The sequence below is a fragment of the Rhinopithecus roxellana genome, chromosome 1 (assembly GCF_007565055.1).
Source record: "Rhinopithecus roxellana isolate Shanxi Qingling chromosome 1, ASM756505v1, whole genome shotgun sequence".
Taxonomy (NCBI): Eukaryota; Metazoa; Chordata; class Mammalia; order Primates; family Cercopithecidae; genus Rhinopithecus; species Rhinopithecus roxellana.
In genome coordinates, this window is record NC_044549.1 from 49,017,854 (window position 1) to 49,042,153 (window position 24,300).

At 44.1% G+C, this 24,300-nt stretch overlaps 1 protein-coding gene across 2 annotated transcripts in view; it reads left to right on the forward strand.

The window, feature by feature from the left end:
• Positions 1-24,300, forward strand: part of EEFSEC (eukaryotic elongation factor, selenocysteine-tRNA specific) — a 256,464-nt gene that overhangs the window by 92,062 nt on the left and 140,102 nt on the right. Inside the window, exons 2-4 of one of the 2 annotated variants that reach the window (XM_030942640.1) lie at positions 2,119-2,326; positions 17,399-17,495; positions 19,890-20,054. In XM_030942640.1, the coding sequence (XP_030798500.1) occupies positions 2,119-2,326; positions 17,399-17,495; positions 19,890-20,054 (470 nt within the window). The remainder of the gene's footprint in view (positions 1-2,118; positions 2,327-17,398; positions 17,496-19,889; positions 20,055-24,300) is intronic. The other variant, XM_030942646.1, reaches the window with a different exon arrangement.

Consider the following 24,300-nt stretch of genomic DNA (forward strand, 5'->3'; position numbering starts at 1 on the left):
ACACACACACACATATACCTTATCCCCTTTTCAACACAAATCACACTCAGCACATTGTGCCTTGCCTTTCTCACTCACTCCGCCTTAGATATCATTCCATAGTGGTAGATAAAGAGCTTCTTCATTCATTTAAATTTGTATATAGTATTCTATCATGGCCTTATAGCATTATATACTTATTTTCAACCTGTCCCCTGCTGATGGACATTTATTTGGTTTCCAACATTAGCTGTAACAAACATGCTGCAGGGATGTTTCATGAGCTTGGCTGGGTCAAAGATTATGTGCCTCTGCAGAGGTTATACCAGTTAACCCCCGATCCCTGCTCCTGCCCAGCAGTATATGAATCAGTTATATATTTTTAGAAAGTGCCTTTGGAGAGGCTATTTGGAGGATGGAGTTTGGAGGGCCACATCTGAGCTGCAGCAGCCCATTAGGGACTAGCCAACATGAGCCTGCCATGGGCTATGGGAACTGGAGCTGGAACAGAGGAGTCCAGAGGTGAGCTGGTAATTCAATCGCTATGAGAGGGAGTCTATCAGATGAGTCGAGTCTGTTTTTAATAGTCTATCCTGTTCATGGTAGATGATAGAGTCTGTGTCCATCCTCTCTGTGGCTGTAGCAGAGACCTGGGCCCTCCTGCCCGTGACCTGGCAGGGGAGATGCTGCTGCTGCTGCTGCTGCTGCTGCTGCTGCTGCTGCTGCTACATGCATCTGGGCCTAGCCCTGTGGCCCTAGCTGGCAGGATGAGAGAGAAGGCTGGACAGGGAGAAGCAGAGGGGGAGACAGGAGGGTTGGGGCATACCTAGGCCTACCTGAAGTCAGAGAGACACACTGTTCTCCTGGGGGAGCCCAGAGGAGCATCACAGGACAGGGGTGACCAAGAGGCCTCTTGAAACAGTGGGAAGAATTCTTCAGCAGTAGCGTCAGGAGCCCTGATTTCTAGTGACTTCAATACTAGTTGGCTGTGTGATCTAGAGCACATGATCTAGACCCATGTCTCTGAGTCTCCCTTTCTTCATCTGAAACATAAGCTTACTGGAGATTAAGTAAGCTGACCTAGTGTGCATAGTCAGAGTGCCCGAAAAAGAAAGGTCCTCCCTCCTCCATGCCTTCCCTCTATCCCCAGTAGTGGGATAGAATCAGCATCATCAGAATCACTGACAGAGCAGTCTCCTCTGCATTGCCAATGACCATAATCCAATCCTGAAAAATGCTTCATGGGCATTCTTATAAACTCAAAATGTAATTATTCTTCATTTTAATAGGGAAAATGTTTGTATATTCCTGCAGTACGAAGTTACACCTTTCTTGTTGAAATGACTCCAAATCCCATTAAAAAGGGAACAGTCACTTCACTGGCTAACGTTATGTTCCTGACATGATTTATAGCAGTTTCCCTTCATTCACTTTCTGTAACTTGTCTGTCTACCTGCTGTTGTTCAGCTCAGGTGTGCTGTACAGTAGGATGATGCTCATAAGCGCACACATACACATGCGCGCAGCGCGCACACACACACACACACACACACACACACACATATTCAGTACTTAGTGATTATGACACAGAACCTTAGATGCTCCTAACACCCCAGAAGGAACAGGAGTGAGCCATAGCACTGTGAGGAAAAGATGCTGTCCACTCCCTAGTCCTCCCTCTTCCGTCCCCTCTACTTTCTCAGTCCTTCTCTCATTTCTTAGCAAGGGCAAGTATTTAACCATTTGCCAAGCCTAGCACAAAACTTTTTTTTTTTTTTCCTGCTGAGACATTTCTTCCTCTGTCAAATGGAATGAAAGTGATAGGACTGGTGCAATAGAAAGGCATGGGTTTTGGAGTTGGACGAGCCTATACCTAAACCCAGCCCTGCTGCATGTTAGCAGTGTGACCCTGGGCAAGTTCTCTGTGTTTTGTGGGCCTCAGTTTCCTCATCTGTCATGGCAGTTCTGAAGCTTCGGGTCCAAGTGCCTAGCACAGGGCTTGCAGCTGGGGGCTGTGTAGTCACCATTTATTCCACTTTGCTCACTTTTACTGCAGGGTTTTGACCTGGGGCATTGGGCAACTTTCTGTGGGGCTCACCACCCCTTTTCCCTTTCTAACTTTCTCTTCTCTTATCCCAGGGGCCCAGATCATTGATCTGATGATGCTGGTCATCGATGTAACCAAGGGGATGCAGACCCAGTCAGCGGAATGCCTTGTGATCGGCCAGATTGCCTGCCAGAAGCTGGTTGTGGTGCTGAACAAAATAGACCTCTTAGCTGAAGGAAAGAGACAGGCAGCAGTTGATAAAATGACCAAGAAAATGCAGAAGACCCTAGAGAACACGAAGTAGGTCTGCTCATGAGAGCAATGTTCACTGCATAAGAAGGCTTCTGGGGCCTCCCATGTTCATTTCACAAACATGAATTGGACAGGCAGGTGTCAGCCTCCCGTCCTAGTAAGTGGAATCTCAACCTGGCATTTACTCACATAAGGGCTGCATTAAATCAGGTAAAGGCTAACATGTTTTTAAGAGGCCAAAAACCACAGGAACATAAAGAAACTAGAATTTGATGAGGCACAGCTCACAGGAAGGAGAAGGAACACAGGGACTCTGTGCCCAGTGTGCAAGGCCTGCACCAGGAAGGGTTCATATCCATTCTGCTTAGATTGTCTTGGTGAAAACTTAGTCCTGCCTACATATATTGGCCATATTTTGGTGCAAGAGAGGCTAGGACTGTGTTCTCTTGCTATTTGCTTCTCTACAACTTGGTTGTCAAAAGGGGAAGATGAATTTTGGTGGATGACTGGTTGTTTCTGTTACAGAACCTTATAAAATTGGGTGGATAGACAGACAGATGGTTGTTGCTGCTGGTGGCCAGATAAGGGAACACCAAATCACAAAGGACCTTTTTAGCATCTCCTTCCAAGGAGTTTACAGTTTGATCTTGTGGAAAGTAGGAAGTTATTAAGGAATTTTATGCAGGGGGTGGCTAGATGAGGTTTTCATTAGGAGATCACTGGCTGCAGGTGGAAGGATGGCGTGATGAGGATCCAGGAGGCAGCAGAGAGGAGAATGGGGTGTTGGCAGCAGAGGCTACTGAACTGTAGTGGTTTTACCAGGGAGAGAAGGTGTTACTCTGAGTTGAGGCAGAGCATGGAGGGAGGAGGTAGCTTGGGGAGATCCCTAGCAGGAGAATCCACAGCCCTGGTGAAGTAATTGGCCAGGATCACAGTAAGTGTGGAAGAAAACTGGCAGTGCTACCAAGAAGGGCAGGGGAGCTGGAGGCACAGGGGGACTATGAGACAGAAAGCCACCTGGTTGCTCAAGCAGCCACAGGAATGACTAATTCTGATGTGGTCAAGAAAATGAGAAAATGTCCTTGTTGAGCACAGTGTTGACAGACCTCATTGTTTTATCAATTTCTCTCTTCCTCTCTGGGCCAGTCCCTTTTGATCAATACTAAATAGCGGTCACTGGGAGACAGGGATGCTTCCTCTTTGCTATGCAGCCTGAGACAATATCCTGCCACTTCCACCTCTCCTTCTTCTGCCCGTGGAGGGCAAGCAAGTAGAGAGTGTTTTTGTTTCCCTGTCATAAAGATTGATATGCCTTCCCATTTATGATGTTTTTTTTTCAGATCCAACACCTGCAGCTCTCCCTCAGAATTCTCAAGTTGCTTAAATTAAAGCTCCAGTCCTGTGAATGGGCCAAATATGTCATAAAAGATTTCCTAGCGCTGCCTTTTGTTAGCAAAATTCATCAATCCGATAAAATCGACACATTTAGATAAGTGTTGCATAAGAATTCAGACTTTGTTATCCCCAACGGAAGTGGATATGAGACTGTAAAAAGGAAGATAAAAAATTATATCTTCTTTTTAGTGAGTTATTTGATCTCCCTGTCGTTTTATTTACTTGTCAGAAAAGGAAGAACAGGTCTTTTGGACTCCCGTATAAAAACCCAGTACAACTTCAGTACTCAGATACAACCTCAGTATCATTTACTACAGAAATGGGACCTTCAGGGAAGGGCTTAGGGTACGTTTAAGGGTTAATAAATAGTAGCAGTTTTGATTAATTAAATTTAAGGAAAATTCTCATTTGCTAGTGTAAATTACGGTTTCTATTTTAGTTTATTGGTTGAAGGTCAAATTATGGACTTTATCACACGTCCAGAGGCAATTGTCCATCTGAGGGTCCTTGGAAGCCCCTCCTGCCCTCATCCAGCACCAGCAGGCTGGTAGGGAAAGGAGAGGACTGTTATCCTGAGGGGTTGTAATCAGTGGGCATGTGACCTACTGAACATTAGCTTTTACCTCCATGAAGCAAAGAACTTTAAATTATTTTAAGTGACTATTTCCTTTTCTTATGGTCCCTTGTTAAGTAAACCCTTCATAAATGCCAGCCCAGATGTAAAGAAACTTTCTGTCTATAAAGGGAAAATGTGGACTGGTGAGCCATGTACCTATCAAAACCCAAAAAGTGTTCAAAATATTAAATGTATTTTTTTTCTGTCCAAAGAGTAATTGAAAGAAAACTTGGAAAACAGAGAAAAGTAGTTAAAAGAAAGAAGAGCCCACCCAAAGATTTCTTTTCTCAAATGGCAGTTGCCGGCATTTTGGGGTTTTTTCTTTTTCTTTCTTTTTTTTTTTTTTTTTTTTTTACTATGCGTAGTATTGCCCCCACATTTCTTCCGCATTTTTTTATTGTGGTAAAATACATATAACATAATGTTTATCATTTTAACCACATGTAAGTGTATAATTTAGAGCTATCAAATACATTCACAGTGCTGTGTACCTATCCCCACTATATATACCCCAAACTTTTTCATGACCCCCAATATAAACTCTATATCCATTAAGCAATAACTCCCCTTTCTCCCTTTCCCACCACCCCGGGAACCTCTATTCTGCTTCTCATCTCTGTGAATTTGCCTGTTCTAGGTACCTTTTATCAGTGGAATAATATACTATTTGGCCTTTTGTGTCTGGATTATTTCACTTAGCATAATATTTTTAAGGTCCATCTATACTGTAACATGTGTCAGAATTTCACTCCTGTTTGTGGCTGTGTAGTGTTTTATTATGTCTATATACCACATTTTATTTATCCGTTCTTCTGTTGGTAGACACTTGGGTTGCTTCCTGGCTATTGTGAATAATGCTGCTATGAACATGGATGTATAGATATTTATTCAATCTTCTACTTTCAGTTCCTCTCAGTATATCCTAGGAGGTATGAAGTGGTATATCATCATAGTTTTCATTTGCATTTCCCTAGTGACTAATGATATTGAGCATCTTTTCATGGTTTAATGACCATTTGTGTATCTTTTTTTGAGAAATGTCTATTCAAGTCCTTTGCACATTTTTAGGTTGGGTTGTTTTCTGTTGTTGTTGTTGTTGTTGAATTGTAGTAGTTATTTATGTATTCTGGACATTAATCCCTTGTCAGAGATATGATTTGCAAATATTTTCTCTTATTTTGTAGATTGTCTTTTTACTTCATTGATAGTGTCCTTTGATACACGGAACTTCCTAATTTGGATGAAGTCTAATTTATCTATTTTTTTAATTGCCTGTGCTTTTGGAGTCATATCCATGAAACTGTTGCCAAATCCTGTGTCATAAAGATTTTTCCCCAGTGTTTTTTTCTAAGAATTTTGTAGCTTTAGCTCTTAAGTTTAGGTCTTTGACCCATTTTGAGTTAATTTTTGTATACAGTGTAAGTTAAGGGTTCAACTTCGTTATTTTGCATGTGGATATCCAGTTTTCCAAGCACTATTTGTTGAAAAGATTGTCTTTTCCCTTTTTAACTTTGTAAAAAATCAACTGACCATATATGTGTGGGTTTATTTCTAGGCTTTCTCCTCTATTCCATTGGTCTATCTGGCTGTCCTTAGGCTAGTGCCACACTCCTTTGATGACTATAGCTTTGTAGTAAGTTTCAAAGTCAGAAAGTATGACTCTTCTATCTTTGTTCTATCTTTTTCAAGATTGTTTTGGCTATTTGGGTCTCCTTGCAGTTCCACATTAATTTGAGAATCTGCTTTTCAACATTTCTGTGTAAAGGTTATTGGAATTTTGATAGGTATTGCATTGCATCTGTAGATCTCTTTGGGTAGTATTGACATCTTAACAGCATTAAATCTTCTAATCCTTGAACATAGGATATGTTTTTGTTTAGGTCGTCTTTAATTTTTTTTTTTAGCAATGTTTTGTAGTTTTTAGCATACAAGGCTTTTGTCTCTTAGATTTATTCCTAAGTACTGGATTCTTTTTGAGGCCCTTGTAAAGGAATTATTTTCGTAATTTATTTTGGATTGTTCATGGCTGGTGGATAGAAACACACCTGATTTTTGAACTTGTACCCTGCAACTTTGCTGAATCCTCCCCCCACCTTTTCTTAACATAGAATTGTAGTCATGAGGCATGTACATTTTTATTTCTGCTTTTATTACTTAACATTTTATATAGCATTTGCTCATGTAACCACCACTCTGTTGACCTACTAGACTGGCTTAAGTTTCTGTTCTTAAAAGTAAAGCCTTGAGGTGAACATCTTTGTACATCATTAAACTGTATTTTCACTTTTTTCCTCATGATAGATTTGCAGGTGTGAGATTACTAGATCAAAGGGTCTGAACATTTCTAAACTTTTTGCTGTGCATTGCCGTATTATTTTCTGGAAGTGTTCTACCATTTTACACAGGTGTCAGCAGATTACTTTGGTTTATAATTTTAAAGTATACTTGAAACTTAGTAGAAAATGGTGTTTTAGTAGAAATGGTAACTTAGTAGAAATGGTATTTTATTCTTGTTTTAATATGTGGTTCTTTGTTTCCTTAAGTGTTTTGAACAGTTGTGCTTTTGTATGTGTGAATTATGCGCATGTAAAGAATTTTGTCTGTTTGCCTCTTGCAATTTTAATGTTTTTTTTTTTTTTTAATTTTTGGGAGTGTTTAATGTTAGTAAATATATTGCTGTTAACCCTTCTCCTATCATAAGTCTTTGGCATTTGTTGTCTTTCCATTTTAGTTGCTTTTTTTGACATACAGAAGTTTCTAATTTTTATGTAGTCAAACTCTTTGATTGTTTTTCTTTGTGCTTCTTTATCTCTGAAAGCATTTAAAATTACTCTTGCATAAGCATTTATCAATGTTAACAGAAATCAAAATAGAAGATAAAAATGTACCCACAATCTTCTCAATGCATCAAATTAAAGTGTTTTTCCCCCAGGATCCCTGTCAGTCTTTCCTGCTTGTACATAATTTGAGGTAGTTGTTATCACAACATTGACACTGTTCTGTGTTCTAGGCTTTTCTGTTTATTTTTCCACTAAATGTTATCATCTGACAGCATCCTTGATACATCATTCCCCCAGACTCCCTTTGTGTTTCTTCCTGCGTTTTAAACACTTTCTATTTCTTTCTCTCTGTTTTAGCCAGAGCCCTCTGTCTGGAGCCCACCAAGGACTCCATTGATCCTGCCTCCCTCCCTGTGAATGGGTTGAATGCCAATCTCAAGGAATTTCTCTGCTACTGAGTGGACTTTGACTAGATGTGTTTTCCATACTAGCTTTGTGGCTGACTAACTGTGTGTGCTTGGGTAACTCACTCCATCTCTCTGAGCTGCTATTTCTTCCTTTGTAAAAGGGGTGCTGAAAAGTTCAGTCTTATAGCGTTTAATATGAGGGAGCATTTGACATGGAGCCTGGCACACCTGGATGTGTAAGAATAATAGCTGTAACATGTGGAGCAACTGCTGTGTACTTGGCACTGTCCTAGGGGTTTCCCATACATAGTTCATGGAATCAGTTGGATCCTTACAGTTTCCCCAGAGGTAGGTTTTGTGTCTGGCTTGACTACTTGACTATCAAGTGAGACTTGATAAATGTTGGCTGCTTTGAAATCTATCCCAACGCTAAAATTTGTTTATATTCTATTTGTTTATATATCTTTATATGGATTATAAATTCATATATATACACATATATATACACACACATACATACACATATATATTTATCTGAAACTTTTTTTGTGTGCTAATGAACGTCAGCCTGCATGCACAGTCAGCACATCTAGACCCAGCAAGCACCGCAACATATTGTAGCTGCCAGGGAAGTCTGGAGGAGACAGTGGGATGACAGAGACAGAAGTCCTTAAATGAGCTCTGGGTCAGCTCCTGCCCGCACTACAGAACTGTGCAGCTGCTGTCTCTGGCTGGAGCCCCTTGTACTCCCAGACACCCATCCAGTGGCTGCTAAACTCTACTCCCCAGGGCTTCATGGGGCTGGGTCTCCCCTGTACAGCCAGAAGCCAGGGTGCCCTAGTGTGTAGCATGTTCAGGGTGTCAGGAAGGCCAGCTTCTCTTGAGTCTGGGAAAGGGCCAGACACCTGGCCCAACACACTGTTATATTCTATTACTATACATTGCCCAAAAGGGTTTGGATAAAGATAATTGAATTTCCAAAAGCTTTATGGGTAATCTCTGGAATTCCCCATGCACGTTCCTACGACTCTGTGTCCCTCTGAGCCTCTGGCTCAGGGCGTGGAAGCAGAGCCAGTGTACATGGCTGGGTCTTGGCTCCATCAGCTCTGCTTAGTGCTAAGAATAGATTTTTGTCCTACCCGTCTCTTTCTCCTATGGGAGAGGCCTGGACTCTGGGCTCCTGCAGACCAGCCACTTACTCCCTGGGCTCCCTGGGCAAGTCATAGCTTCTCTGAATATAGTACCTGAGCCCCTGCCCATGGACTATTGAGATGGTATGGACACCACCAAGCCTGGTGCCTGGTACAGAGCAGGTCTCAGAGAAGTCTGAGTTCTTTTCCTGCCTTTCCTGTTTTCTCTTCTGTGTTTCTTTTCTTCTTCTCTGTCTCTGTTCCTCAGTGTTATTTTCTCCTTTTCCTCTTTCCTTCCCTCTCCTCACAGTTCCTTCCTTTGTGAATTATTTTTCCCTCCCTTGTTCCTTCTGCAAGCTCTCTTTTCTCCTGGGTATTGCTTTTCTCAAGGCAAAGACCTAAGCCCCACTACTTCTGTGGGGGCAGCGCGTCATGTCTGAGCTACTCTAGAACTGATTGACAGGTGGGTCTCTGGCCCTGTTTGGAATCTCCTTACTGAACTGAAGTCATCTTGTCACACTGACCTTTGGAGCAATGAGTGGCCCCTGAGATTGTTTAAGTTGCTCTTTAGGGAACTCCAGCCTCCTCAAAGTTACTTCTCTTGTCTTTAAAAAAGAAAAAAATCTGATTTTCTTCAAGGGTTTGCTCCCAGCCAGGCCAGGGCAGTGGGGTGAGGTTTCAAAGGCTAGTTGAATTAAGCTCCTCCCAACTGAGGAGCCTCCCATGCAGTTGGGCAGGAGATCCTGAGTACCTGGACGATGGCGGAGGTAGGCTGGGGAATTTGCTTTGTGTCAGAGTTAAATGCCAGAGCTGAAGTGGCTCCTCAGAGTAGCAAGGGGATTCTGAGGAAGGCAAGTTTGCTTCTGGCTGGGGAGTCAGGAATGAGGACTAACTCTAGAAGGGCATGTGATGACTAAGCAGGGGTGAGGTTCAAAATGTGGAGCACAGGCCAGGAACTGGTCACTGGGAAGAGGTGCCGTCATCTGTGGCTGGTGTGCAGGTACAGACGGCTGGTGGTTGCAGTAGTTCCCAGGGTTCCTCGTGAGTTCCAAACGGCACTTTTATACATGTTAACCGATTGAGTCTGGGAGACAACCCTGTGATCTAGGTCATGACATCTCCTGTTGGACAGGGAAATGGGGGCTGAGTGAGGTGAAATCGCATAAACCGGCTGTGGAATGGAAATTAGTCCTAGGTTTCTTGCTGGAATCCTGCCTCAGGCTGCCATTGCCTGGGTGAGGTTTGCCTAGGAGAGGAAGGGAAGGAGGTGAGGGCAACAGTGTGAGCTTGAGTTTTAAAAATCCAGATACCCAGGGCTTTTGCTGTGATGAGTCAGTGTGGAGAGACTGGAGCAGACCCCAGAGGGCCTTGTGCACCACCCTGGGCCCGGGCTTCATCCCAGGACAGTCACAGAGTCCTGAGAGTGGGTAGGGGAGAAGACCAGCACCTCAGAGTAGTGCTGCTAGAAGGTTCTCACAGCTGTGGTCTGTGCACACACTTTGGAGAGCAGTTGGGAGGCCTGGGGTGAGAAGAGCCTGACCCAGAGTGGAACCCATTAAGAATGAAAATCAGGATGGATTGGAGCAAGATCCTAAGAGGAGAACCGATTAGATGCAGTGACTGATGAGAGACATCGGTGACCATGCAGTCAGAGATGACTAATTCAGAGGCCAGGGCAATACCATCCTATATCAGAGGCCAGGAATTAGAGGCCGGGAGGCAGCCTGATGGCAGATGGCAGGGTAGAGCTAGAGTGCTGGAAAGGGGGCTTGGCTGGAGATGCTGGTTTGGGAATGGTCCACAGAGGGGCTGTGGTCCCCATGGTCAGCATGCAGGGGAAGAGCTGGGCTCTCGGGCCACTCTTTGGGGAGGCCTGCAGTGGGCGCATGAGTGATGAAGAAGGGCCTCTCGGGACATGAAGGATAGTCAAGGGCCATGGAAATAAAGGTATGGGGTTGTCAGGGAGGAGGGAAGAATGCCACTGCTGGACAGTCACCTGGTCAGATGCCACAGAGGAAAGCAAGTGCAAGGGAAGAGCACTGAGTTGACCACCGGGAGCTGCTCTTGACCTTCAGGAACTTGTTTCTCTGCCATGATTCCCTGAACCCTGGCCCCCATTCCTCTTAGTGTCACCTGGAATTGGCACCCTGGTCTGGTGCCCCAGCCCCTCACCACCATTGCTCTTGGGAGCCCTTTGTGTGTTCGTCATGCACGTTCCATGGAGACCGGCACAGAGGAAGTGCTTAGTAAATGTCCTGCACTTAAAAGAGAAGGAGACAGAAGTGACCTTGTAAGAAAATCAGCCATAAGCTCTGGTGGGTAAACAGAAGTGGGATTTGTTTTGAAATACGAGAAGAAGGAGAAATTGGATATTGATTGAAAGTGGCAGGGTGGAGGTGTCAAGCAAGAGGGCTTTTGTCCCAAGAGGAGAGAAATCTGGGGCTATAGGAGGCTCTAGATGTGAGTCCAGGGAAGAGCGTGGAGGGGCTGGGGAGCGGGACTGGGGCTGGGGTGTCAGCATGGGTTCCTGGGAGGCCCCCATAGACCTGGCAGCAAGCTTGGGCTCTTCCCTTCAAGTGCTTCTTCTTGGGCTGGATCCTTTGCCTGGCTTCTGTTTGGGGCCACAGTGGGGGAATGTGAGGGGTGGCCGAGGGTCTGAGGAAGATGAAGGCAGTATTACTCAGAGTGAGGGATGTGCACCACATGTCACACAAGATCCATCTGGGACTGTGCTTGGATGTGGCAAAATTGCAATGAAAGTTAATCCTCCTTCAGTTATCTTTAAATCTCTTTTATTAAGTCAGAAAAAAGTCTCAAATTGGTACTGTTAATGTCTTAAAGATTTCCCTAACTTTTTAACCAGCCTCAGCGTCTTCAGCAGGTAATAGTATCTAGCTAGAATTTAATAGCTCTATTTTGTTTTCTTTGTGTTTATTTTTGTAGCTCCAGTAGTAGAAGATTTCTTGTCCCCTGAGATTGGGCTATGGTTGGTTAATCAAAAAAAGTCCCTTAGAGCAGAGGGTCATAAAAAATGACACATTCATGCCTTAAACATAGTATTTTAACTTAAAACATGTACATGCATATTTATTTAATAAAATCAACAATGAAAGCTGTAACAGAAGAAATACAGCATTCTCAGCATCATGCCTCCCTTTCCTCATCAGCACTAAGACACTGGCAGCTGGGCCAGGCTCGTCTGGGGCTTCTTGGCTGCATGTGGATTTGAGTTCTGAATTTGGGCCTGACTCCTCTTCTTCAGGCTGTGCTTTTGAAGAATGTTTGGTTTTTGTGTCATTTATAATTTTAATTTTCCATGCATGATCACTTATAATCTATATGTTATCTTTAATTCATTTGGTCTGAGTACAGTTAAGTAAGCTATATACTGTATGTTCTTCTTGGTCAGTATGTATGTATGTATGTATGTATGTAATTTATTTATTTATTTTTGAGACAGAGTCTCACTGTGTTGCCCAGTCTGGATCTCACTATAACCTTGAACTCCTGGGCTCAAGCGATCCTTCTGCTTCAACCTCTTAAGAAGCTGGGACTATAGGCATGCGCTACCACACCTGGCTAATTTTTAACACTTGTTTTATAGATGGGTTCTCTCTGTGTTGCCCAGGCTGGTGTAGAACTCCTGGCCTCAAGTGATCGTCCTGCCTCTGCCTCCCAAAGTGCTGGTATTACAGGTGTGAGCCACCATACCTGGCCCAGAATTTATGTTTTTGAAAGCTTTAGAGTTTGCTGATTTGGCAATAAGGAAAAGTTGTAGCGTGCAGTCTCCAGTCGCATCACTGTGGGCAGCAACCGTGATCATTCTGGCTTTTTCTATCCAAGTGTGGCATACTTTTCTTTGTATGTGATTGTTTCTCTTGGTCACATCTTCTAAGTTGGTGCGGTTTTCTCAGTGTTGCGGAGGTGCTCTCTAGTAAGATTTCCCAGAGAAAGCCTCAGTGACTGACTTTAATTCTGTTGTGAGTGTTTGAGCAGCAGTTTCCTTCTCTTTGCTCAGATGCTCTCCAGAGGGGCTCCACAGCTTTGTTCCATCTGTCACTTGCTAGTATATGTACTGCCCAGCCCGTCTTTTCTTCCAGGATGAGCCCACTAACTAGAGCTCCAAGTCACCTTTCATCTATAAATCACTCCCAAATGCAGTGCACTGCCCACAATTTCAGTGAAGCAAGATTTACAAAGTCTGAGTACAGAATTTTTCTGTTTTCACACAACCTCCCTGCAAGTCTTCTCTGGTTTTCTTATCCACACCTAATTTAACACTAGATTTTAAGGAGATTTGTCTTTATCACACCTTTCCAGAGCATTCAATTTAGTTTTCACAGAAACAGCTCTTTTCACACTGTTGTTTCATGATACTAAATTAAATTATGTTATTTCAGTGAAACTTATAATGGGCATTACCAACTTTACAGCATAACCAGGTTCACCATAAAGGTCAGGAGGCAAAAGTGCAGGAAGTACTCACCTCTTGAGCGTGACCTGTGCACATCATGCTGTCTCCTCAGCATGGGGGTTTGGCGTGCTAGGAGCCAGGAGCAGGTTTTGCAGAGGGAGTGCAGAGCATTGCCTCATGGATGTCCTTAAAGGGGCCAGTGGTGGGAGGGCTTCTACTCTACCTTTTATTTGTGGCATGTGGTGGTTTTCCATTTAGATAGCGACATGAAATTGTGTTTTAAGATAAATATATTTAAGTAAGAACATTAATTCTTTTAAGGAAAATAAATGAGTAAAGAATAGCTCAGGTGGCACACAAATTTGACAAAGCTTGTGAAGAGGATGTGGGACAATTGGTCTATGTGCAGGTCAGCCCTGAGAGAGGAGGAGGAGGGGAGGGAGCAGAGCGACTTTGACGTTTTGTCATCCCCTCTTTGTGCCCAGGCTGGCACTGGGCTCAGTCTTCTGGTCTTGTGTTTTGAAAGACCATTGATGCCATCTTCCAGGTCACTATCCCTGGGGAGGGGATGCTGGAGGTCGTTCTGGGGATCCCAGCACCGTGGGAAGGACAGGGCTTTGGAATAGGGCTTTTGGGTCCAAAGTGCTGAGCTCTGGATTCCTCCTTGCTTCTGCCATTTGCTTCACCAGTGACCCTTTAGCAATCATTTGACCCTCTGTGCTTCAGTTTCCTCATCTCTAAAATGATATTATACCTGACATCATTGCTGTGAGGATTAAATGGAGTCATGTGAAAGCATCTAGCCAGGTGCTGTGTGCATGGTGGGTGCTTCACCATTATTTGGAGAATGAATGTATGACTCTGAATGTGGGAATGATGACAGCAGTTCTTCCTACCTCAGAGGGTTATTAAGGATTCAATAAATTTATGTCTGCAATTTGAAAGTGGTAGCAAACTATCATAATATTAGGTACTATAATTATAGCTATCATCATTTTTTTACTGGTTTGAGAACTAAAATTACATATATTTAATGTATGTAATTAAGGGCAAGGGTTTTGTTAATCTGGCTACAGGAATTAAATATATGTTCCCTGATCCTTGAAGATCAGCTACTTTCCAAATTCTCATATGGATTTGAGAAGAGACACATGCCCCTGCCTCCAGCCTAGGCTGATGGAGGATTGTTCTCATGATAGTCTCAGGTGGAAAGTAAACTCCGAGTTGGCTTTAAATCACAGTCCCACCACTCATTAGCCTGTGGCCTGGAACAAGCTACCAAAGCTGGCCAAACTTTTAGGACCCTCTTCTACGAAATAGGGGGAAGAAGAATAATACCCACCTTACAGGATTGTGATGAGGAGATGGGGATTGGAAAGCTTCTAGCACAATTGCTTGTACCGTTGGTGCTCAGTAAAGGGTCCTGTCTCTTTCTGTCACTCCCACTGTGTTGCATGCTAGAGTATATACAGAGAAGCACTTAGAGCAGCCCTCAGTGTCGGGAAGGTAAGGGTGGCTCTTCCTGGAGGAAACAAACTCCAGAACTAGAAGTGCTACAGAAATGTCTCCTGAAAATACATTGGGTATACAAACAGTTGAAAGTGGTTCAACATTGTATGGCTTACTTATTAAGGAAATACAAATTAAAATGAAGTATATATTAAAAATAATTTTTAAAAGACTGTTTTGTTATGCATACCGTGAAATAGGCATCTTAGATGTTCATTGTGGTAGTAGAAAAGGTAGCATACCTTTCGATCTATTTTCTTTGTAATTGAGATAGAATTCACATACCATGAAATTCATACTTTCAGTGTGGAAAGAATGGTCCATCATCACCAGTGTCTAATTCCAGAACATTTTCATTACCCCAACAGGAAACCGTATTCATTAAGCCCTTTGCTCCTCATTCTCTGTGCCCCACCAGCCTGGGAACTACTAACCGACTTTCTGTTTTATGGACTTACCTATTCTGGTATTTCATATAAATGGAATTGTACAATATGCAACCTTTTGTGTCTGACTTCTTTCACCTAGCACGGTGTTTTTGTGGTTCACCACACTGAAGTATGTATTGATGCTTCATGTCTTTTAATGTCTGAATAATATTCTGTTGTGTATATATACACACCATAGTTTGTGTATATATACACACCATAGTTTGTGTATCCATTCATCTATTGATAGACATTTGAGATGTTTCTACTTTTTGGCTATTGTGAATAGTGCTACTCTAGACATGTATGGATATGTATTTCTTTATTTGTTTTCTGTTCTTTTTGGATAAGTACCTAGGAGTGGAATAGCTGAATCATATGGTGATCCCAAGTATCCCTTCATTTTTGTAGCATTTTTTTACTGCATATAAAATTCTTGGTTGGTAGTTTTTTGTTTTTGTTTTTGTTTTAACTTTCACTTCTTTGAATATATTATCCTGATACCTTTTGGCCTCCATGGTTTCTCCGGAGAAACCAGCTGCTAATCTTATTATGGATTCCTTGTACATGAGTTAAGTCGCTTCTTTCTTGATAGCTTCAAGATTCTCTTTGTCTTTGGCCTTCAACAGTTAGATTGTAATGTGCCAGGTGTGGGTGCCTTTGAGTTTATCCTACTTAGAGTTTACTGAGATTCTTGAAAGTGTAGATTAATATTTTCCATGAAATTTGAGAAGTTTTTGGTTATTAAACATCACAGCTTCCCTCAGGCAGCTGTGATATTAAACAATTGCCTCTGATTATTTTCAACAAACTCCCGCAGGGTAAAGGCTATTTGCACTGAGCAAGCTCCAAGGCAGATCAAATAAATATAGCATTGTGAGTAGGGCCTTCCAGGGAACCACCAGACTGGAAAATCATGATCGTTCTCTGGGAGAAGGGCTTTGAAGGAACTCAAACCCATTCTGCCCCTTTCAGTGCCTGGCAGGCTACTGATTGGTTTTCAGGACTGCTGCAGAATTAGCATAGAAGAGGGCAAGTTAAAACATCGAAAACTCACTTGGTTTTACTGAGACTCTTCTTGAGTAAACACTCCACAGATTGCTCAAGCCTTTGGTTAATTCCAGAGTTCTGAACAAGTTGATTCTGGTCTTTTTGCCAGTGTTCTTTGCTTCCATGGAAGAGGGCTTTTCAGATGTCCTTGCTCTATCATTTTGCTGATCTTTTAGTGTGTATTCACTCTTAGATGTGTACCCCATGAATTTACCCCAAAGCCAAGGCAAAAAAAAAAAAAAAAAAAAAATCATTCATGCCCACTGACATGTTTATCACAGTGTAATTTATAATAGTGAAAAATTTGAAATATCACAAATAAGTAATGGAGGAAAGCATGTACAAGCATGTAAATTCTGGGCCGTACCATTGTCCAGGTGTCAACAATGAAAGAACAGGCCCAGGCAGGGAGAAGTGTTACAAAGAGACTGAGAGCCCTGGCTTCAGACTCAGATGGGCTGGGTTCAAATTTGGCTCTAAGGTTCATAGCCAACAACTTGAAGCAAATCAATTAGCCTCCCTAAGCCTCATTTTCTCATCTATAAGATGGTGACAACTCCATCATGTGTTGTAGATGCTTTCGTTTAAACCTCACATTATAAGGTTGGCTCAGCCATGTAAGTTGTTATTGTTGTTGCTCTCATTCAACAGAAAGTTATTTGTGATACAATGGTAAATAACTTACCAGGATATGAAATTGTATGCATACTATAACCAAAATCTGAAAAAAATAATCCATTGGCAAAGCATAGAAAAACCATGGTTGGAAGAAAATACACTACAATGATGGAATTATGGGTTATTTATTTTCTCTTTCCTTCTTTTTTTTTTCCCCCCCGTAACAGTGTTCCTTTTTTTAAATGGGAAAGATAAATGTCCACACAGATTAAGTATGTCTTCTTAAAGATGCAGGGGCTTTCCCAGTAGAGTTTAGGCAGGATTGCTCCTCCTTAGAAACTGAGATTGTAGAGATGTGCTTCCAGGTACATCTACAGGGACTTTTTGGTCACTATTATTTCTTGCATCTCTTCAGAAGGCTGAGATGTATTTATTGGTCTTCTTCAAGGAGGTCTTTTATTCAGAAGCCTAGGGGCCAGGATCACTGCTGCCTCCTTAGGGAGAGCTCTGAAAGTGGAGCTTAATATCTAAGAGAGCCCTTTAAAATTCTGATGTCCATTGCAGGGACATTTCCCCCAAAGGGGGAAATTTGGGGCCTCCATTGCATCATCTGCCACATGCGAGTACAGTGGTGCTGTCTTCTAGGCTTGGTTGATGGGGGGAGAGAAGAGGACGCTCATCACACTTGGTACTGTGCCAGGTGCTTCATGGATGTGCTTTGTGTCCATGTTGCTGATCTCTGTAACTGTGATGGGACTTATTTTCCATTTCAGGTTCCGAGGTGCACCGATTATACCCGTGGCGGCCAAGCCGGGGGGACCAGAGGCCCCCGAAACTGAAGCTCCACAGGGCATTCCAGAGCTCATTGAGGTACTGTCAGCTTGAATCCAGGTTGCCCTTTAGCCCCAGCGCTGCTCAGGCAGACCCCTTTGTGTCCCTCTCTCCCCTGGGAGAGGAAGAGAGGCAACCCTAGCAAGAGGACTCAGTTGGTTCCATTAACCTAACTGCTCACACCTTAGTACAACTCCCCCACCTCCCTCAAAAAGGTAAACCCAAACTGGGGATCCTAAGGTTCCCTGAAGCCCATGACTCACACTCCAGCCAGAGACTCTGCAGAGCTCATCACACCTTGCTGTGCCTCGCTTTTTCCTTTCTCTTGTTATACCTCCACTCAGACAAAGCAGCTCCCACCTGTCTGGAACCCTGGGACCATGACATCTATTCCAGTCCTTCAGACTGTATCAACTCCTCCAGTACACCACCTGGGCTGGGTGCCAGCAAGGCAGGGGTGAAGGACATGAGCCCAGCAGCAGGGGCAATGCAGCTTCCATCCTGGGCACCTCCACCAAAGATGGGAGGCTTATCTTCGGAAGCTGTGGGGCTGAGGCCCAGGTTGTTCTTCCTAACTTGTGGTGGTAGTCAGGGAGGGAGCCCAGTCATCCATCAGGAAGGGTGTGTGTGGGTGCTGGTGGTGCTGGTACTAAGGAAGGTAGCAGTGAGAATGGGGCCACAGAGTTCCTCCACAGAGTGCTCAGGCCGTTCAGAGGGGTGGAGTAGCAACGTGCATGGCTCTGGGGCTGGACTGTGATTCAGGTGCTAGCTCCACCACCACTCTCTCTGACCTCAGGCAAATGATCTACTCTTTCTTGCCTCAGTTCCTTCACTTGGAAGATAGTAGCACATACCTCATGGAGTTGTTGTGAGGGTTAAATGAGTTAATGTGTATGACGTGCTTGGAACAGTGCCATGTCAGTGCTTCCTATTACAGCGATGTTGATGTTTACAGGCCAGGCACTGTACTAAGTTCTTTACATACAGGATCATTGACATTCACAAAAACTCAGGGAGGCTGAAATTATTTATCCCCATATACCAACGAAGAGTCTGAGATTCAAAGAGGTTAAATAACTTGACCCATGTCTCACAGCAAGTTACACGGTGGAGCTGGGATTCAGACCCGGGTTGACTGTTGCGGTCAGCTTCACAGCCCACCTGCACCTGGCTCTGCAGAGCCAAGATGAGGTGTGACCACGTACATGCAGTGCCACCATTTCTGTGACTCACACGTGCTGATCTTGTCAGCTTAGCCAAACAAATGTTTTCTGGGTGAGGCTTTTGTTACTTTTTCATCAGGCTCCTGAGACCATTTGTCTGGGAGCCTGGGACAGTTGTTTTTGTTAAAGCAAAATCCTCAAAAATGCTGCTATGAAAGATGTTTGTATATTCCTTTAAGAAGCCTCTACATAAATCTCGGACCAAGCCTGTTTTGTTTGAATCTCTAGTCTTTTTCCAAAAGAATTGTTATCTCAAGACTAAGACTTTGGAACATTCACCACTGAATACTTTTTTGACAGCCTGTTCCCTTACGAAGTGAAAAAGTAGCAAACACAAGTAATCCTAGTCTTTGTTTTCATTTGTTTATTGGTGTTGAGCCCTGACAGCATCTCCTGGCACACAGGTGGCATGAGGAAAATCGGCCGGTGAGGCTGAGGCATATGGAGTCTGCAGAGAAGGAAGGCCACTGGGAACAACCCTTTCCTCCTCCCTCTCCCCACATCCCCTTGTTTCTTCTTCTTTCACTTGTCATTCTCGCAGGCACGATGCCAGCTACTGGAGATACCTGGCCCTCACAGCCCTATGGGGGAGACAATAAAGAGATGATCACAGGAGAGTGTTAGCTGTGGTGATGGGGGTAGGGGAAATGTGGCCATACAGAGAAGCCTGTCCAGAGGAGGTATTGCTGCAGTACAGGCGAGGCTGAGCCAGCTGGTAAAACTCTAGGCCTGCCGGTGGCTGGCTTCTGGCATACATCGGGGAGTGGTGGAAGATGAGGCCTAAAAGGCACCTAGGGACTAGATGATAAGGAAGTTTTAAATTCTGAAGGCATCAGGAGGCTGGGGAAATGCATGAGGCCAGGGAGCAATGGGACAGGGTGTCCTTTAGTGGCTACTCTGCTGCCGTGTGGAGGGCCTGGCAGGACAGACCATTGTAGCAGTTCCACGGGAGAAGACAGAAGAGGCTTCTGCAGGTGCCCTTTCCTTCAGACTGAGTGGAAAGAGCTGAGAGCATGCGAGAAGCTTGGAATGCAGTCAGAGAGTTGGTGGTTTTGATCTCCTGGCCACCTTGCTGAGGCATGGACCTGTGAGCTGAGTCCACCTTGGCAGCCTTGATGAACTGCTGGTCAGCCACATCCTGTGCCTTCCTCTGCCCTGCCCCATCTGGCTCCTCTCCCCACAGACTGTGGCACCAGTTTCTCTTTTCTAGCTCCTGACGTCCCAGATTTCTATCCCGATGAGAGACCCCTCGGGACCGTTCCTCATGTCTGTGGACCACTGTTTCTCCATCAAAGGCCAAGGCACTGTGATGACAGGGACCATCCTCTCAGGCTCCATCAGCCTCGGTGACAGTGTGGAGATCCCTGCCCTCAAGGTCAGTCTTACGTTGTCCTCCCTTCTGGCCTCCGCCCTGGCAGCAAGGGAGGGGGACTGTCCCTTTGTCTGTTCAGCTGCTGAGCCTCCTGTGCCTGCCCTGTGACTCCCACTGTCTGCTCTGCCCCACCTCCCCTCCTGCACTCTCACCCTGTGGCTGCCTGGCCCCGCCCAGCTCCAAGTCTCTCACCTCAGATTCTAGGACTGCTGCTCTCCCTAATTCTCATAGCACCTGTTTATTGGAGGCCTATGTTGTGCCACAAGGAGGTGTTCCCAAGTAGGTGTTCTGTGTAGATAAAGAAACTGAGGCTCCAGAAGGTGAGGTGGCCTTGAGATCACATGGTTAACAAGTAGGGCTGCTGGAGGGGAAACCTCCCTTTCTGGACACTGGCTGTACATCAGGGTGAAAAGTATATGTGGAGTTATTTCTGGGTACCTTTTTCTTAACCACAGTAATTTCAAATTAAACACGATGTGAATCTTGTGGTGCTCAGTCATAGAATCTGGAAGAAATCCAGGTTGGTTTTGCACTCCTGGTGGCCATCGGCAGATGCCGCATTATCCTTCTGAAGACCTGTGAGAAGGATGAATAGGCTGGTGCCTCCCCATCACCCCTCCTTTCTACTACAATGGCCTGGCTCTGATTTGAAAGATGTCTAGTGCCTTGATATTCCCCTTATTCAGAAGGCATTTTTAATAGTTTTACTTTATGCGACAAGAGAAACTTACTCTTTGACTGCCTCATTGACTGCCTCCCCTTCAACAAGAATAAAGGTGGGGAACACAGGCTATTAGAATTCGTGTGAGATCTTGCCGGGAATGCTGGGGTCCAGGGCAGTTCTCTGATCCTTGAAGGAGCCTAGAGTACAGGGAAGTGGAGGCTCTCAGCCCTGTGGACTCAGCTACCTGCTAGAGAGGCTTGGATTTGCATGATTTCAATTTGCATGTTAATTGGGAATGGCTACCCGGAGGCTGTGTTGAGGCATTTTAAGGTTGTCTGGCTCACTAGGTGTGTTGGTTAGGGTTCTCCAGAGAAACAGAGCCAATGGGAGATACAGATATCTAGGTATCTATAGATACATAGATAGAGATACATAGATGTAAATATTTAGATATCTGTATCTCCTATTAGTTTTGTTTTGCTGGAGAACACCAACTAATGCACCTAGATAGATAAATAGATAAATGCAGATAGATAAATAGATAATAGATAATTTTTTTTTTTTTTAAGGAATTTGCTTATACTATTATAAATCCTGGCAAGTCCAAAATCTACAGGGTAGTCTGGCAGGATTGAGGCCTAGGGAAGAGCTGCAGCTTGAAGGTCATTTGCTGGCAGAATCCCCTCTTCTCTGAGGAATTTAATCCTTTTGCTCTTAAGGCCTTCAACTGATTGGATGAAGCCCACCTACATTATAGGGGTCATCTGCTTTACTCAACATCCACCAATTTAAATGTTAGTCTCATCTGAAAACACCTTCACAGAAACACCCAGAATAAAGTTGGAGCACCGTGGCCCAGCTAAGTTGACACATAAAATGAACCACGTTGCCCTCCAGGTGAGAGGGCCATAATAGCAGCACCTGGCCTGAGTGAGGGAAGTGGAGAGGGACCCTGCTGGCACCCATGCCTTGTGTGTGCCATCCCTGGTCTAGAGCAGCATGGTTGGATATAGGGAAGGGGCATTTCATGGAGGGTAGGCATGAACAGGGTTCTCCCAAGTGAAGGCAACCTGAGTTTTCAACCCCCCAGCTCATTTTACAACAGTGTGGCTATTACTTCCTCCTACAGGGGCCAGGGGTGTTAGGGAAGAGTCTCCTGACCAAAAAGGACCAAACAAAAGAAAGGACTCGGCTCTGGTCAGGTTCCAGAGCTCCTTGGATCTAGTGGGAGGAGTTGGATGGCAGGACCCCACCATATCCAAGGAGCCCTGGAACCTGGCCAGACCTGGGTATTAGGATGTCCCCTGGACACTGTGACTCACAGTCCCCTCCTCTACCTGCTGTCACATCCTCCTCTGAAGACCATCGGTCCCAAGAAAAGACCACTTGAATGAAATCTACTTTAAGCCAGGGACTAAAAGTGCAAATCTTAAAAAATAAAGCACAAAAGTGTAAAAGTAGACTCAGTTTATATTAACAAAATTAAGATTACTTTGGTGACTGTTTGCAGATTCTTTGCTAGAACAGAAAAATGAATCAGTACTAAATTTCTTTCCAGTCTCTTTGCTTCCTAAGTCAGACCTCTGGGGGCCACCCTGACCTGGCATCCCTTCCACTCTGGGAGAAGACATGCTTACAGCTTGGGAGAGGAGCTGGGAGTATGAAAGAGGTGTCAAAAGAGGGCTCTCTGGGGGGCAGGATAGACTGAATTGGGGGTACCTGAGGTTCTAGAGGGAGAAAAAAGTTTTTGATAAGAGTCAGTGGCTGCAATGTTAGGGCAGAGGGCATGGAGAAGGGCTGAGGCAGAGAAGTCAGCAGTGGTAAGGAGGCAGGGATGTTCGAGTGGGGTTCTGTTCTGAGCTTTTTGGCTACCCTCTTTGTCCTTATAAAGGTGGAACTTGCCTATCAGGATGCCAGTTACTGATCTCTAGTACTGGGCACATGGCAGGTGCTTGATAGATAACAAATTTAATTCTCCTTTTACTTTTGTGCACCTGTTTTTCCCCAGCCTACTTTTTAACACTTTTGGTATCTACTGCCTGATGATCTAATTTACTAGTCAGGAAAAGCAAAACTTCTAAGAATGTACTGAGACATTTGTTAAGGAGATTTCTAAGCAAAGTGTGAAAGATGCTGCCTTGTTTCTCCACTGATGCTTATAGTAAAACACGAGGGAAAAGGAATGAATTGAGGAAGGAACGGTTAGCAAACAGGAACCAGCGCTTGATGATTTGGGAGGTTCTCAGTCCCTCTAGATTGCAAAGGATGTTTAGATTAGGAAATTCACTGCTGAGAAAGCATACCTTGGAGAGAAGGCCAAAGGTGAGCCTGGACAACCTTCTGTTGAAGAGAGGAGGTGTGTGACTCACAGATCCAAGCAACTTAGCAGCAGCCAGGAATAGAGACGGACTTCTATAGCAAGGATATGTGGAGAGCCGTCTTGGCTAATGGCATGGACCCTTTGATGTATGTAAGAGACCCTGAAGGATTTTGAGAATGTTATACCAGCAAAAACACTGAACCGAAAGGGAGAGAGTCTTGACAAATGAATAAAAAGCTGTCAGACTTCTGGGATTCTACAGACATGAAACAGACTGATAGAACAACTCAGCTACAAACACATGTTATCCTTCAAAAACTAAAAAAGGAAGAATGACTCTGAGAGCAGGGCTGTGGACACAGAAGCAGAGGCTAGGGGAGTAGCCACAGAGGTCAGTCTCAGATATTGAAACCTCATGGAATTTGCCCTGCTGTGTTTTAAACTTGCTTGGGACCAATGACCCTTGTATTTTTTCCATCATCTCCCTTTTGGAATGTTAGAAGTAGGTAAGTTGTTTTCTAGGTCCACAGATGGAGAGGCATTTTGCCCCAGGATAGACCATATCTAGGGTCTCACCCCTACCTGATGAGGTGACTTACATGATGAGATTAGGAACTTTTTGAGCTGATGATAATTTAGATGAGATTTTGGGCTTAGAGTTAATGATTTAATGGACTGAGAGTTTGGGGGATGTTTGAAGAGGTGAATGTATTTTGTATGTGGGATGGATGTAAATTTTGGGTACCAGAGGGTAGACTATAGTGGGTTAAATTGTGGTCCCCTAAAATATGTCTACCCAGAACCTCAGAATATGACCATTTTGGAATGAGGGTCTTGCAGATGTAATTAAGGTAAGGATCTTAAGAAGAAATCACCCTGGATTAGGGTGGGCCCTAAGTCCAATGACCAGTGTCCTTGTAAGAGACAGACAAGGAGAAGACATGGAGAGTCACAGAGAGAAGTCCATATAAAAACCAAGGCAGAGATTGGAGCTGTGTTGTTCCAAGCCAAGGGGTGCCCATGGTTGCCAGAAGCCCCCAGAAGCCAGGAGAGAGGCATGGAGATGAGTCTGCCTCAGTGCCTCCATGGGAACCAGTCCTGCTGGCACGTTGATTTGGACTTCTGGCTCCAGAACTGTGAGAGAAGAAATATTTTGTTGTTTTAAGATATCAAATTTGTGGTAATTTGTTATGGCAGCCCTAGGAAACTTACGAATTTTGCATGGAAAGGACTGAAATCAGAAAAAGGCTTTAGTCCTTTCTGAT